Source organism: Pongo abelii, chromosome 8, assembly GCF_028885655.2.
Source record: "Pongo abelii isolate AG06213 chromosome 8, NHGRI_mPonAbe1-v2.0_pri, whole genome shotgun sequence".
NCBI lineage: Eukaryota > Metazoa > Chordata > Mammalia > Primates > Hominidae > Pongo > Pongo abelii.
The window spans coordinates 11368360-11384289 of record NC_071993.2 but is presented as its reverse complement, the minus strand read 5'-3'; the positions used below and the strand labels follow the sequence as shown (position 1 = coordinate 11384289).

At 44.9% G+C, this 15930-nt stretch overlaps 1 protein-coding gene across 21 annotated transcripts in view; it reads right to left on the bottom strand.

The window, feature by feature from the left end:
• CELF2 (CUGBP Elav-like family member 2) overlaps positions 1-15930 on the bottom strand; it is a 541707-nt gene that overhangs the window by 83850 nt on the left and 441927 nt on the right. For all 21 annotated transcript variants that reach the window (XM_063727160.1, XM_024253110.3, XM_063727159.1 and 18 more), the window contains 1 exon segment: positions 2175-2223. In XM_063727160.1, the coding sequence (XP_063583230.1) occupies positions 2175-2223 (49 nt within the window).

Below are 15930 nucleotides of genomic sequence, written 5' to 3'. Positions count from 1 at the left end.
CACTCAGCAAACTCCTGGCAGCTGCCTGTAGAAAGCGTTCTCTGAGGCAGATGAATACCTGCACAGCAGAAAATGCAAAAAAAAAAAAAAAAAAAAAAAATCCCTTTGTGTTTCAGTACTGGGATATTTCAGGTCAAATGTTTTCAATTTGGCTAATTTATCATGTTTCTGTATCTACAACCAAAGGTTCGGAAGTGAGCCAAACCCTTTTCCATAGACTTTCACTTCATGGTCCTTGTCCTGACACAGTTTAGAGTATCATGGAGCCAAAGGCAGGGAACATTTCTTGGTGGCCACACACTCTGAGATGACCTGTACCAACAGGATTCATCCCAAAATACAAGAGTCATCTCTCCTGTCTCCCACCAAGGAAGTCATCAGACTGCAAGCACGCACCTCCGGAGCACAAGGGCTGAAAGGAGCCCGCCTGGGTGAAGTGGTCTTCTTCCCAGGCCAGCACGCTCCGTGGAGAGCCTGCAGAGGCCAGGAGACCATCTCTGGGTGTAAACAGTAATCAACATTTCATAGAGGCATTCTATCATTACAGAGACTGTTACAAACACCTTATTTGAGTCTTGGGCTCGGGGGAAGCCAACTTAGGTGAGACAGTTACTATCAATTCCATTATACAACAGCAGAGATTCAAGTTCAATGTTTAAGTGACTTCTGGGTACTTAAATCAATAGACTGAATGTCAGTTCTACAAGGTCAGAGACACAGTCTCTTGGGGTCTTTTCTTCGTCCTTTTCCTATTCCATGCTGCAGTCCCAGCCCCTAGCAACATGCCTGGCACATGGTAACTGATGAAAGAACAACTGGTAACTGCAGGAGCGGCGCGGCTCGCTCACGGGGTCACAGAGCAGCAGCGGATTTGACAACTTCTGGTGCTAAGTGTCATGTTTGTGATAAAGCAGTAGAGAAAAAAACGAATTAACCCTAAGTAAAGTGCAGGGCTGAGGAGCAGACAGTGGTTAAAGCACCAAAGTCTCCTCCTAGAGAGAGAAAAGCTATTTTTTATTTTTAATTTTCTTTATGTATATATCTATGTTGCCCAGGCTCAAGGGATCCTCCTGGGCTCAAGGGATCCTCCTGCCTTGGCCTCCTGAGCAGCTTCAACTACATGTATGGGCCACTGCATTCTGCTGAAAGCTGAGAGAAGAAAGCTCTGACAAGTCGGGTGCTGGCAGCAACATGCTATGACTTGTAATTTTCTTCAAAACTTTCTATTCTGTGGAGAAGCCAGAAAATGGAATGCACTACAATTAGCAAAAAATACCTTGTGGAGAGATTTAGAGCCCAATCATAATTTACATTTGCAGATATGCAGATCTCTAAGTGCATGGCTTCTGCCCTGATTACTAATTAATGAGGTGCAAAACTGCCTGTTGGAAGGAAACAGTGCTGATTATGTCAGTCTTATGGGACAGAGCAGCTCTCCAGTCTAGGATGGTAGAAGATTCTTTTAACATACATTTCAGTAAATTAAAAAAACAAAACAGGGACAGAAGGGTCGTTGAAAGGGAACAAAAACTTAGAAGAGGGAAATGTGGCTATCAACTCTCTCATGTCTCAAAGAGGCAAAACCCAATTGTTTATGGACCTCATCAAATGCAGATTTTTGCACCAAGTGTACGTTTATTTAATCAGCAGACTGAACTCTGAATTCTGATGCAAATGCATCAGTGCAATTTAGAGAAGAGTACAATAAGGCAGTCTCCAAGTCCAAAAGAAACACATGGAAAAGGTAAAAAAAAAAAACAAAAAACCAACACCCCTCCCTCACCCACAGAAAGACAGCCTAATTCTTCATGGGCAATTCCTTTCCTGCAGACGTCCTCTGGATCCCCATGAGATGTCCCTGTATTGCTTTGTTGGAGGAGACAGGAACCAAATGCCACAGGGTCCCCATAGAGGGCAAGTTCCAAAGAGAAGGACGCAGAAAGCCACTGCTGTAACAGCCTCATACATCTTTATGCCAGAGATCAACGGGACAGGACAGAGGAGAGTGGAGAGTGCATTCCTCCAGACATGCAGGCCACAGAGAAGGTTCCAGGAGCAGTGTTCTCTGTCTTCTAGAGAGAAAAGCAGCTGGGCCGGCTTCTCCCGCCCCCAACTGACTTTGTAATTTAAAGCAGCAGATATATTATTAAACAAGACAGTTGGTTACCACCTACCGTTTGACTTTTCACTATCTGCAGGTTTCATCTGAATGGGATGATGCATCTAAAAACACAAAAGTGAGAAAGTAAAGGCAGATTGAACAACTGTAAAAATAATCTCAGAAATCTGAAGCAATTCGATTACTGATACTGTTTTAAGGGCACATAAGTAACAACAAGACTTCTCCAGGTAATATTAACTATGTTAAAAAGTAAGTGTGTGTTTTCTGTTCAGGAACCAAACCCTTTTAAGTCACGGGGCCCTGTAACACAGAACATATTTAAAAGCTTGGGCTCTGCAGTCAGACTTCAGTGTGAAACCTGGTTCTGCCACTCAATATGGTTTCTGCCTCTATGTTATAGGCAATTCTGCTTCTGCCATTTATTACAGCCATGCAATCTCAAGCAAGCGTCTTAACTTCTCTGAGCTTCGGTCTCCTCATCTGTGAGATGGAGATAACACCTGAATTGTAAGGCTGTCAGAATTAAACGAGAAAATGCGTGTAAAATGCTTCATAAGTAGAGGCTAAGATGTGTTGAAAATAACTTAGCTATTGTTATTCTATCATTATAAAAATTATTATAAAATTAAATCATGCAGAGTTTTCTGGCCATCCTATGTTTGTCACATAGGTTTTTCTTAGGCCTCATGAGTAATTTGAAGGTCTAGCAGTTGACTGACTTCGGTGCCAGTATATAATTTTTATTAAATGCTAATACAAATATAGAATAGGAACACAGAGCCACTGAAGAATGCAGGGATGGAAGGAAGGATGGAGAGGAGGAGGGTGGAAGGGAGGGAGACGCACACCCTCTGATCACGTCCAGTACATGACAGGAGTGGAAAGGACTTGAGACAGCAGGGCCGAGGTCCTGAGCTACAGTGGACCCGGGGGCCCCATGGCTCTTCCTAAAGTGCCCATCACACCCGGTGCCTGGTCCGCAGGATGTGCTCCAAGCACAGAATGCTGCCACCATTTCAGATTAGAATCAATTCCTCAAACCACCTCCAAAGGTCCTCCTGCTTCACATTTCATTGCACCCCGAGGAACACAGGAGCCACAGGGTGGATGGAATCACTGGCTGTGCAAATGCTTTCACCATAATGGGTCCCATTCTCTCCGCACCTTTCATTTCCCCAGTGGACTTCCGTCACTTGCAAGCCACAGCTCTGGGTTTTATCTAATTTCAATGAAAGGGAAATGGCACTTGGCTCTGCTACTTTCATCATGGGAAATTATCATCAGGCAGTCAGGATCACGTGCACCTAATGCTGGCCTGGGTCTTCAGAACAGAGGAGGAGGGAGAAGAAAGAGGCTAAGTGAGCCGCCTCTTCAAAAGCAGGACAAGTCACCTGTGTGGAAAGCCATGAGTTGGGCTGAGGAATGTGACCTCTATCCTATAGTAATGGAGAGAAGGACCAGTAACATGCCTGGGGGAGACGGGCAGAGTTTTTGAGCAAGCGATCCTCCCAGCATGCATCTGTCTGGTTGTCCAGCAGGTATGGAGCAAACAGGTAACCTTTGTCAGGCTCTAGGCCAAAAACTGGGAACAAAGGCCAGTGAAGAAGGTCCTCCCTTCAGGTGCTCAGTGTGGCAGGGGTGGGATGGCGGGCATAGGATGGCGGGGGTGGGATGGCAGGGGCAGGAGAGATGCTGAGCCCTCAGCCAGTAAGCACCCTGACAAGCATGTGGGGAGAGGCAGGACAGAGCCCACAGGGGTCCAGGGGTGTGGGACTTAATTCTGCCTGGCGAGGAAAGCCAAGGCGGCATCTGGGCCGACTCCTTGGACGTGCCAGCAGCGAAGGGGGACCGGCAGGTGAAACTCATTGGGCAGCTCCGCAGTGACCCAGCAAGTGGAAGGGTGACAGTTCCCTCTCACAGGGAGCTCAGTGTGAGCATGGAGGACCATGGGAAGGCGCGGTGAAGGTGGGCAACACCCAGCTCTCAGAGCGTCTTGCAAGCTAAGGAACTGAAATTTTGTCTGAAAGTATGTGGTCAGGTATAGAGGAAGTAACAAAGGCAACAAGATCGAAATTCTAGAAAAGCCATTTTGGCTGCAGTGTGAAGGGTGGATTACAGAAGAGAGACACAGGCAGGGAGGACAGTTAAGAAGCTGCTGCCGCAGGCCAGGGAACACTAGTAAAGGCTGAACTTCATGGCGACTGGCTGGTCATGGGGATGGTGGAGAAGGGGAACTCCAGGTCTGTATAACCAGGTGACTGTGGGATGACTGCCCGAATGGGGAAAACACGAGCAAAGAGTTTCAGAGGCGGCTGAAGAGCGCAGGTCTGGACATGCTAAGGTTGATGTGGCTGTGGGGTGCAGAGAGAAGTTGTAATCATGGGGCTCAGGCTTGAGAGAGGGGCCTGGGACACAGAGAAGATTCCTCAGCTTGACAGTGAAGCCACAGGTATTCATGAAGCTGTCAGCGAGGGAAAAAAGGGTGCAAAGAGCTGACAGTCGAGGATAGAACTGCAGAGAATACCAGGAAAGAGGAGTCCAAGGAGGGCAGAGCGAGGGGCAGGAGGAGCTGCAGGAGCAACTGCTCCCATGGGAGCCACGAGAGAAGAGGAGTTTCCAGAATGAGGGAGTGGCCAGCCACAGCAAACACTGTGAGAGGCTGAAGAATTTGGATTTGGCAATAAAAAATTATTCAGGGGATTTATCAGAAGCAGGTTCTGTGGAGTGGCAGAGAACACCTGGTCATGGGAAGTGGAGGGGAAAGAAGCAGGATAACAGTGGATATGGTGAATGAGGGCTTCTTCTATTTTGAGGTCACCAGCAAAGGGGGTTCAACAGGGAGCTCAGTGGCAGATGGGGGCCACCCATCTGTCCTTTCAAGACAGGAAAGACTTATACAGGTTCATCTGCTGAAGAGAGTCCAATGAGATTCACAGGTTCAAGATATGGGAGAGATGAGGTGAGCGCACCTACATTATGCCTGGGACACAAAAATGAAATGAACATGGTTCCTACCTGCAGGGAGTGTGCAGTCCATCATGGGGGTTGATACGCATCCACATAAAAAAACAGGGACAAACAGAAGAGCACAAATAGAGCGCTGTGAGAGTTCAGATGCATCTGTGAAATGTGTGGACAATGGGAGGTGGAAATTCGGGAGCAGCAAAAACAGAGCCCCTGTACTCTAAAGCTGTAAAGGACCCTGGAAATCACGCGGTCAGTGCTCTCGGCTGACAGGTATGAAGGGAATAAGTGATTGCATAGACACAGGTGATTAACAACAGAGCTGGGATCACACAACTCTAATATCTCCACTCTTAATCTGGTGATGCCTCCCCTAAACCACACTGCTTCTCCATAAAATGTCCAATGTGGGACTTGGCCATATGAGCCTTCGGTTAAGAATGGCATGCTTCTCACTGAAGAGGGCAGACACACACTCGTTCGAAGGCACCTGCAATATCCCCTTAGGGGAAAGTAATCTTCCCTTCCCTCTAACTCCTGTAGGACCTGATCTCTACAGCTGTATGACTCATATGACACCAAGACTGCACTCTTAGCATTCGTGCAGTTGCTCAGAGAATTGGCTTGTGCTGCCGTAAGACTCTGTAGAAGGCTCGGTGAAGCAGCAGCGGTGGTGATAACACAGCTACTGCCACTGCACACCTGAACTTTGTTTTGCTCCTTCCTGGGCTCAGCAGGGGAAAAACCAACTTCGCAGAGCCGTGGATTGTCAGACCATGGTGAATTCTGAATAGATGGTCACCCCACTTCAGGTATGTTCTGAAGACAAGCTAGATAATGTATGCAAAGCACTGTGACCTTCTTAGAGAAAGGTGTTCAATCAGGACTGTATTAATAATGGCTCATTACCATGAACAGTTCATTTGAGTTACAGATTTCTGATCACATACAAGATGTAAATGTCAAGGAAGACAAAAAAATGGGTGGGAGGATTCATTCTCATAATACTGTTTCACTTCCTCAAAATCTTCTGACTCCCAGAACTTTGGAAGATTTCTTGAGTAGCGAAGTTATTATAAAAGAGTAGACATTCTAGTTGAAAGTTTTAAAGTATGAGGATGGAAAAAGAATTCTTTCCCTGTAACATAAATGGTTTCAATGATTTGACCCAGTATGACTGCTCGTTTATTCACGTGTTTCTGTTTTTACCAGACACTATATGTTAGATGCTGGGAAGAGGAGGATGAGAAGGGGTTCTCATTGTGATGGAGCTTGCAGTGTGGTAGGAGAGACAGATACAGCAAGCATTTCCCACAGTGTGATAAGAGGCGTGGTAAGAGCTGTACGGTGGGAACTTGGAGAAAAGACACCAGACACAGATGGAGGAAGGACACACTGGGGAAGGCATCTCAGATGAAGCTACGTCTGCATTCATTCTCAAAGGAATCCTCATGTTAACCGGAAGATGTGGAAAGGACATTTCAGGGAAAAGAACAGTTTATTTGGAGGCACAGAATAAGAGAAAATAGGCAATACTGTTGATCAAGAACAATGATATGATATCCTAACCAACAGAGGAAGCAACGGAAGTTGTTGTTTTTTTTTTTTTTTGAGAAGGAGTCTTGCTCTGTCACCCAGGCTGGAGTGCAGTGGCGTGATCTCGGCTCACTGAAAGCTCCGCCTCCCGGGTTCATGCCATTCTCCTGCCTCAGCCTCCCGAGTAGCTGGGACTACAGGCGCCTGCCACCACGCCCGACTAATTTTTTTGGTATTTTTAGTAGAGACGGGGTTTCACTGTGTTAGCCAGGATGGTCTCGATCTCCTGACCTTGGGATCCATCCACCTCGGCCTCCCAAAGTGCTGGGATTATAGGCGTGAGCCACCACGCCCGGCCAATGGAAGTTGTTAAAAAGAACATTCACCAAAAACAAGACATCTAAAGCACAAGACTAATAGTGAGGAATATGTTCATAGGCTGGACAATTTCAAGTAAAAAAACAATGCCCATCTACTCACTCCTGAATGAAATCTTCCCTAGGTGCCAGGACAGGTGGCAGCCAGTGGCCACACCCTGAGCACCCTTCTCAAGAGCTAATGATGAAATGAGTGGGGTCAGAACTGTTGCTTCTCAACTGCTTCCCCATGACTAGGGACCCTGGCCCTTCCTGCTGCCAGAGTTAGATGGGGCTGAAGGCAGGATCTCATGCTGTGCCCTGCACATGCCTGCAGGTCCCAGTAGACAGCAAGAGACCAGGGGAGGGGCCGGGGGAGGGCCCAGGTGATGTGGTGGTCGCTAATTGAATCTACCTACTGTGTGGCTAGGGTCAGGGCTGAGGCTAGTTCCCAGGGGCTACCTCCTTCCTCTGTCTATGACAACGGAGCACACGATCTTCCAGAATTTTTGCAAGGAGTCTCTGAAGAGATGTGTGCTAATTAAACTGAGGCTGCATCTCCAGCCACACAGAATGGGAAGTTTTAATTCAGGAGTGAGTATTTTTCAGACACACTATAGGCTGTATCTAAAAACATCTTCAGTGGTCTGTGCTGTCATGATCTGTCTATACTGTTCGATGAGTCTAAGAATTTTACAAACACCAGCCTCTGACTTTACAGAGTGGTTTTCCTGTGTCATGATGAAACAATTAATGAGTCTATTACTTATGTTCATCTCAGCTGCACTTGCAACAAGCCTGGAAGATGACAGATCTCTGGTCCTCTCACGCAAGGCTGCAGTATGCTTGTGGGGAAATGGCAGGAGCATGAGTTTTGGAAATAGATCCTGTTGATGGGAGTAAATGGGACTTCACACGTTTCTTCAAGTTCACATTGCTATCAAGAAAGGCTTCTAAACCCATTCATGTGAAGATTTCCTTGACGGCACATGAATTTTTAGAAGTTTTTTTTTTTTGAATAACATTTTGCCTAAAGCCACATGTTAAGGTACTGGTTAACTTCTTGGTCTCTATTTAGCCCTATTTGTTTAAAAACCAGTGAAACATAGCGAAAGGGGAAATTTCAAGGGCTCCTTCCCTTTCTTCCTCCTGGGGAGAAGGAACTAGAGTCAAGCGCAGTCCTGAGAAGGCATCTGCTGAAGCTCTGTTGCTCCTGTGTACTAAGAATTAGCGTCCTATGCACAATCAAGGTGGAGCTCGTGGAGGGGAGCATCTCGGCCCACGGAGGTGTGGTCCTTCACGGGTCTGCTTGGGCTTTCAGTGAGCTGGAGCTTCTTGAGGACAGGCCCCTGTCTCACTGTCCCTTCTACCCCAAAGCTAAGTTTCTGCACCCACGACAGCACACAGTGGCTTGGTTCTGACCCAGCACCAGTTGCCACCGGCGTCTCCATCCCTGTCGCCCTGGTAGGAGCCATCTGTTGGTAAAGCCTCCCAGCATCAGCCCTCCCCCTTCGTCCCACCTCCTGGGGATAAGTGGCCCGTGGTCCTCCCAGCTCTTCTCCCTCCCTACACACACACGGTCCCGGAGCTGAGTGGTCCACCCTGGTCTTCACCCTGGCTGGCCTGTGACTGGGCCTGATGCCCCTCACTCCTGAGTAAGCTGACCTTCGATTCTTTGCACAAGGCCCCAGCTGTGACTCATGAAAATGAAAATAAGAGTATGACTTTGGAGCAAAGCCATTTCTCAAGTCTGAGGGGTAAGTGCATGCACAGAGCGCTGCACACAGCTCTGCCAACAGCTGTCACCACCTGGTGCCGCCGTGAAGCTGGCCACGGAGCAGCCGCACTCAGCAGCCATGCTCTCCGGAGTCGCCGCTATGGACACAGTCTCGTGGGGCTCTCTGAAGCCCTCTGCCTCAGTGGGTCTCTGCTGTAGGAAGGGAGGGTTCCGAGCCAACACAGGCCTAGTCTGGAGACAGAGTCCTGGGGGAAGGAAGCGGCTGCGGGCGGGGGCACAGTTGGTTCCTCACACACAGGAGAACTCATGTTGGAACTTGTTTAACCCCAGCCATCACCAATCGATGAGTTAACCACCTTTAACACGAGATTCAATAAAACATGCCATTTTTAACCTGAAATGGGTTTTTACAGAGTCACTGTTATGCATCTCATTATTAAACCCATCATGACCCCTTGAGAGAGCAGCCGTGCTAGCACATATTATAAGCTTACTGCCCATGAAATATTTAAAAGTAGAGAGAGGGGATGGAAAGAAGTGAATTCACAAAAGAGCTATGCGCCAAGTGAGAAAATGAAAATATTCTGGCCAGTAAAGACCCACTGGTATTTTTCTTTCATTCCATGACAACACAAAAGTCATCCATGGAGAATACTCGTGTGTCGCTTGTATATTAACTATGAAATGCCAAAAGCACCTGTACTTTCTGAATTTTTCTCTAAAAAAATTTGGGAATGCTAAAAACAAGTTTCAAAAGATTTGCCACCAACTGGAGGCCCATCATCCGCTCAAATGAAAGAGAGCGTGCCCCATCACGAGACCTTCTATTACATAGGAAGACACCCCCAACCCACACAGGTTTGCCTGTCTCCCTCGTGAGTGACTCGAATGCCAGCCACTGTTCTATTATGCTTCTGATAGCAGAGATGGGGAACAATCAAAAATAGCTTTAGGGATGGTAACTTAGGAACATCAATCAGCACTAAACAAGAACCTTCAAATTAAAAAAATAAAAACAAAACACTAACACTACGGTAAACTTGCTAAGATATCTTTAATAGAAGGACATCTCTAAAAGAATACAGATGACAAAAATAATCTGTCAGATCAATAACAAGCAGCTGGCCCAGCACGGTGGCTCACACCTGTAATCCCAGCACTTTGGGAGGCCAAGGCGGGTGGATCACTTCAGGTCAGGAGGTTGAGACCAGCCTGGCCAACATGGTGAAAATCTGTCTCTACTAAAAATACAAAAATTAGCTGGGCATGGTGGCGCACACCTGTAATCCCAGCTACTTGGGAGGATGAGGCAGGAGAATCGCTTGAACCTGGGAGGAAGAGGTTGCAGTTAGCCGAAATTGTGCCCCTGTGCTCCAGCCTGGGTAACAGAGCAAGACCCTGTTTCAAAAAACAAATAACAAGCAGTTTTTATCACTGGGACAAAGCCACATCTGGAGGTCATAACTATTCCTGATAAGTGGAATGGAGCCTTTAGACAACTGCTGTAAACACAGAAGAAGCCTCCCCCTTCACCTTCACTCTACAGGCTCTTTATGTGTGGTAATTAACTGAATTTTGACAAGAGCCCCAGAAATCAGTACCAAGGCAGAGAGGAACCAAGGCAGAGAGAGGCTAAATAACTTGGCCGAGTCAGACAGCAAGCAGGTGGCAGAGCAGGGATTCGAACCCAGGTCTGTCCGGTGGGAGCGCAAGCCTGAGGCCTCTACCCCACGCCGCCTGTCATGTGCATCCACACAGTTGTGGTATAAGCAAGTTTGGGGTTTCTAAGAATCTGTAACATTACCATAATTTCCCTCTTCCACACTACATATAAAGATTGCCTCCATCTACAGGCTTCTTTCCAATGAGGAACTCATACTTTATATGTGTGTGTAGTATACCTGTGTATTTTCATACACACATACAATGTTTTAACAATTAGCCCAAGAACAAAAATTACTGTTTGGGTTTTCTTTATGAAAAGGGCAGGAAAGAAATAAAAACATGTAATGAATAAAAAAAAAAATAGCTTTAGAGTCAGGCCAAGAAAGTGTAGCCCTGGCCAATTTGCCATTCGACTAACAAGGACAGAGCTAAATCCATGCTTGGATCCAGAGGTTCAAAACTCACACAGTGGATTAGACTCTGAGGTTTCTTTCACAGGGCCAGCTGTCTGAAATGTTCTACATAGACGCTGACAAGTGTGAGAGGAAACAATGGTTGTGAATTACTGACATCAATTGATCTTACATTTTGTGGTGTATTCACAAACTGATAGTGCAAAAAAGTACACTGGAATCTATAAAACGAATCAAAGTGAAGACCACTCATTGCTGGGTGAGCCATCATTCATGTCAAAAGGCTCTACTATGTGGCTTTGTGTTAACTGCCTGGATTATGCAAGGTCTATTTATCTGAACACTGCTTTGGAAATTCGGGAAAAAACTGTTACCCTCTGAAGATGCCAATTCCATGGTGGAGGCAGAATATATGGCATTTACCTAACCTCTGAGTCTCAGCACTATTTCAAGTTGTTCTTTTATGTATCACGATTAACATAGTGGGCACACAAAAAACTTTTTTTGAGATAGAGTTTTGCTCTTGTTGCCCAGGCTAGAGTGCAATGGCATGATATTAGCTCACTGCAACCTCTGCCTCTCGGTTCAAGCGATTCTCCTGCCTTAGCCTCCCGAATAGCTGGGATTACAGGCGCCTGCACCAGGCCTGGCTAATTTTTTGTATTTTTAGTAGAGACAGGGTTTCACCATGTTGGCCAGGTTGGTCTCAAACTCCTCAGATGATCCACCTGCCTTGGCCTCCCAAAGTGATGGGATTACAGGCACGACCCACTGTGCCTTGTCAGAAAACTTTCAATCACCATTTGCTGACATAATTTTATAAAAGTGATATAAGCCAGTTAAAAAAAAAAGTGGATTTGCGTTTGGTAACAACAAAGAAACAGAAGTGATCCTTATCTCATAACCCCTTCTCCCAACCAGTGGAAAAAAACTACAGTGGAAATAAATTACAACTTTTTCCTGATAGCCATGATATGTGTGACACGCTTAAAACACTGATGGCACAGTAAGTGCCCGCTACAGTTGTCATCATCATTATTTTGCAGAGTATAGGAGTTTCCCTGAGGGGAAGGAGAAAAGGTCCCATCTGAAAGCTAAGAGAACACATTGGAGAGAATGGTCTTTCTTGGTCACCTGGGATATATACAGCCAGCAGTACTCAACTCCACAGGCTAATAATCTAGTGACGGAGAAAAACTGCAGAACCCAGGATTATATAACTGATTTTGGCTTATCAGGCTCCAAATCAGCCTTTGTGCTGTAAAGATACCACCTATTTACATTTCCATTAAAATCATGTCATACGCCAAAGGGGGAAAAACAAGCAACGTAGCCATTTAGTCCTGGTAAAAAATAAAATAAAATAAAATATTGCAGGAAAACTAGATTACTCTGGGTGGAATTCTGTGAGGGAATTTGGAGTCTGTTATGGTGATTAAGTCATCATTTCTGACAGATTACTCTAATTGGCTGTCAGACAGCATTCCACAACCCCATCTGTAACTTGGCATCCTAGTTACTCAGCCTATGTTACCTCCTGTATATAAAACACACACCAAACAAGAGAAGGTACAGCCTAGCATTTATTACACTCATTAGCTGTGATTAGGTCCTGTGTTTTCATACTAAATAATAACACAAGCTTTCATTTTGCTTTATTTAATCTTAAAATTAGAAGAAAAATGAATAGGCTTAAAATAGGAGGCACGGACCACGAATGAAAAATAACAGCTATGATCAAAGTGTGAGTGTGCCGCTTTCAGAAGCACTGCTACTCAAAAAAATGACAATCTTTTCTTAGTTCAATTTTTCTTAGAAATATTTTTACTGTATTAGTGATAAAGGTGAATAAACTGATGCCGTTTTTTAACCTTCCCATTAGATGTGGCACCCAACTAGCTATTATCTCAGTAGAAGATACTGTTGTCACTGTGTTTAGCAATGTTATTGTGAACAGGAAATTTATTTGATAATACTTTAGTTCTTCCCTTTATGTCAATGCACCTTTGTGATATAAGAAGCAACGAATCCAGTCAGTTGAGCTCCTAAATAAATACAAAGCAAAACTAGTTTTTATTTAAAAGTTTATACCTAGGTTTGTCTAGAATCCTCTGCTTAGATCTATGTTTTAATAGCAAGAAACTAGAGGGTATAAAACAATTTTGAAAATGGAGATAAATAGAAAGATTCAACATAAGAAAAACCTTGTAGGATTATAGTGCTGCTAAGGCTGTACTATGACAGCTACAATTACAACAAAAGACTGCGAGAATTGTGTGCGATGCTCAGAAGATCACAATCACTACTGATTAATGAGCTCAAATTAAGAGAAAGGTAATAATCTTCCCTTATCACTAAGTGGGAAATATACTGACATCCTCTCAGCCATGATTCCTTTCTGACTTGTAGAACTGTCTTCCGAAGTCAATGATGGGCGCTCCAATACTCACTCTTCCAGATGTTCTCCACATCTTACCCAGGCGCTAAATTAGACAAGCTGCCTAACTGAGCAATGCAAAATACACACTGAAATGATAACGCCTGACCTGGCCGTTAAAGGCGACTAAAGGCGTGGTTTAATGACCTGGTGGTTCATTTACATTTCCAATCCTAGATTCTATTAGGTTGGTACGAAAGTGATTGTGGTTTTTACCATTACTTTCAATAATATATACCAACAAACAGTATTCTCTTATATTTTAAGAGAAACGAGTTCTGGTTTAACAACAAATCATCCTTGTGACATTTGTCTCTGCCCGTGACGCTGCCTGTGGCCTCAGTGCTCCCTCAGCCTTCGGTGCCCTCCCCAGTGCCAGCTGTTGTCAGGTGGGGCTCACTGTGACTCAGTTCTCGACATCTTGGGAACCCGGATGAACAAAGCCCCAAAAGCCAGTGAGTGGCCGACCCCCAGCCTCCCTTGTAACCCTCACCCAGTGTGGAGATGCTAGTGGGGCTGAAGCAGCCCTTACACGTGGGATCTCCAGTGCCCATTTTCTCCTTGAGGACCTGGTACGCATGCTGGCCTCAAATCGGGAACAAGTCTCCTCACCTGGATCTTCTGAGCCTCTTTGCATGGATCGACTCTGTCCGCGCTGATCTCTTACACTGCTTCCCAGGATAACCTACTACTCAGACTCTTCCAGCCACACCCCTGCCTTACCCCACAGGAAATGACCTGAAGCTGGGTACCCCACAGAGAACTTGAGAAGCTGGACAGAGACCATGGCTTACGGGAGCATCAACCCCGGGACAGGGGCAGCTCTTCCAGCTTCTCAGACCTCTCACCTAACACTCTGGTGTGGCTCTAAATTTGCTTAATTTTCTACCCCTTCAAATCCTCAGTTTAGCTCTCTCTCTCTCTCCTAATTTCTCTTCCTTCTCATAGGCTTTTCTATTTCCACGGCTACAGCCCTAGTGAGGTTTTCATTCCTGCTCACCGGGATTCCCGAAACAGCCTCCTCACCAGTTCTGGTCATTGCCTTCCATCTTCTATGCCATTGCCTTTTTAATCTGTCTAAAACTCAGTCTAGAAATTTTTCTCCCCCACTCAAAAACTTTTACTTATCTACCAAATTAATACCCAGCTTCTTGGCATGTATTTCAGGGAATTCCATGCTTTGACCCCCAGCTCCCTTTTCAGGCTTGTTTCGCATTATTCCATCACTCTCTCTTCTAGTGGAATCAGGCAACCCCCTATTCCATGAACTTCTGCTGTGTGTTTATCCACACAACAGCACAATGACCCTTCTCATGCATGTACACACGTATTTCCTTTGCCAATATAACTGTTCTATATTTATTATACAGAAACATCTATACTTCAAGTTAGGTTGGGTAATTGTGAAATTGCCATTTTTGTAGTTTTTTAAAAACATGGGTTAATAGTGACCATTTTATATGGTTCAACCTTATGCAACCAATGAAACCACATTCTCTTCTTTTCAGGTAACTCATTAAAAGGTCCAAAAAGTTCCATTTTTGTAGACTTTCTTTTTTTTTTTGAGATGGAGTCTCGCTCTTTAGCCCAGGCTGGAGTGCAGTGGCGTGATCTCGGATCACTGCAACCTCTGCCTCCTGGGTTCACGCCATTCTCCTGCCTCAGCCTCCTGAGTAGCTGGGACTACAGGTGCCCCCCACTGTGCCCGGTGACTTTCTTTTTTAAGGTCTGGAAAGCTATCCAGTAATTCATCTGCAGTATTTACTAGTTTCAATTCAAGTTAAACAGTGACTTGATGACTTAAAACAACACTACCCTCTAAACAAACCATAGAATTGATGAGTGTTTCGTGCACAACGCAAGGCATCCTCCATCCACTCCAGGCAGCTTCAATGCTCTGTTAATGTTATTGATGCTTATCCAGTAATCTCTAGTTTCCTTTGAACTTTAAGACAATCTAAAGCCACCACAAGAATACCCCTCTAACAAGCAAATCTTTAAAATCTCTGGTTCAAAACTAACTTGGAAAATTTAAGCCGATTGTATTCTATCTTGAACCTTCTGACAGGATACAGGCATTTCATGACATCAATGGAAAAGCACTACTGAATTTCGTATTCTAATGATCCTCCCATAGCTTAGTTTATGAGTCCTGAGTTGTCTGAGTTGCTTTGCCAGCCACGTTTATTAATTAGTGTCTAACATTTCCACCTCTCTGCAAGTTGCAAGCTCTCATAAAAAATGTATGATTTGATTGGTTTAGGAATGACAACTTCATTTACAACAGACACATAAATACCATACCTCACTCAGCAATCTTTTTCCATTCATTTACCTCCATGGCCTCTGGGAGTTGTACTGAGTGAATGAAAACATAACTAGGGTAATTTCCCATTCTTATTCACGTTTAAGCAAAAATGATTAAATATCTGTTTTTTCTCCTTTTAAACAAACAAGGCTGCCCCCCCCCCCCAAAAAAATCTTCTCTCCTAAAAATAAATGGCAAGTTTTACAAAATGCCTTAAGGGCTATTTCTTATTACCCATGTTTAAAATGCAAATACATTAAACATCTGAGCAAGACATCAGATATTGTTTTCAGCAGCTACATTTATTCATCTCGTCTTCTATAGTTGCACTGACTTTGCTTGGTATTTTGCTAAAGAAAGAGCTCTCCTCCAGCGTTGCTCAGTCTTCATG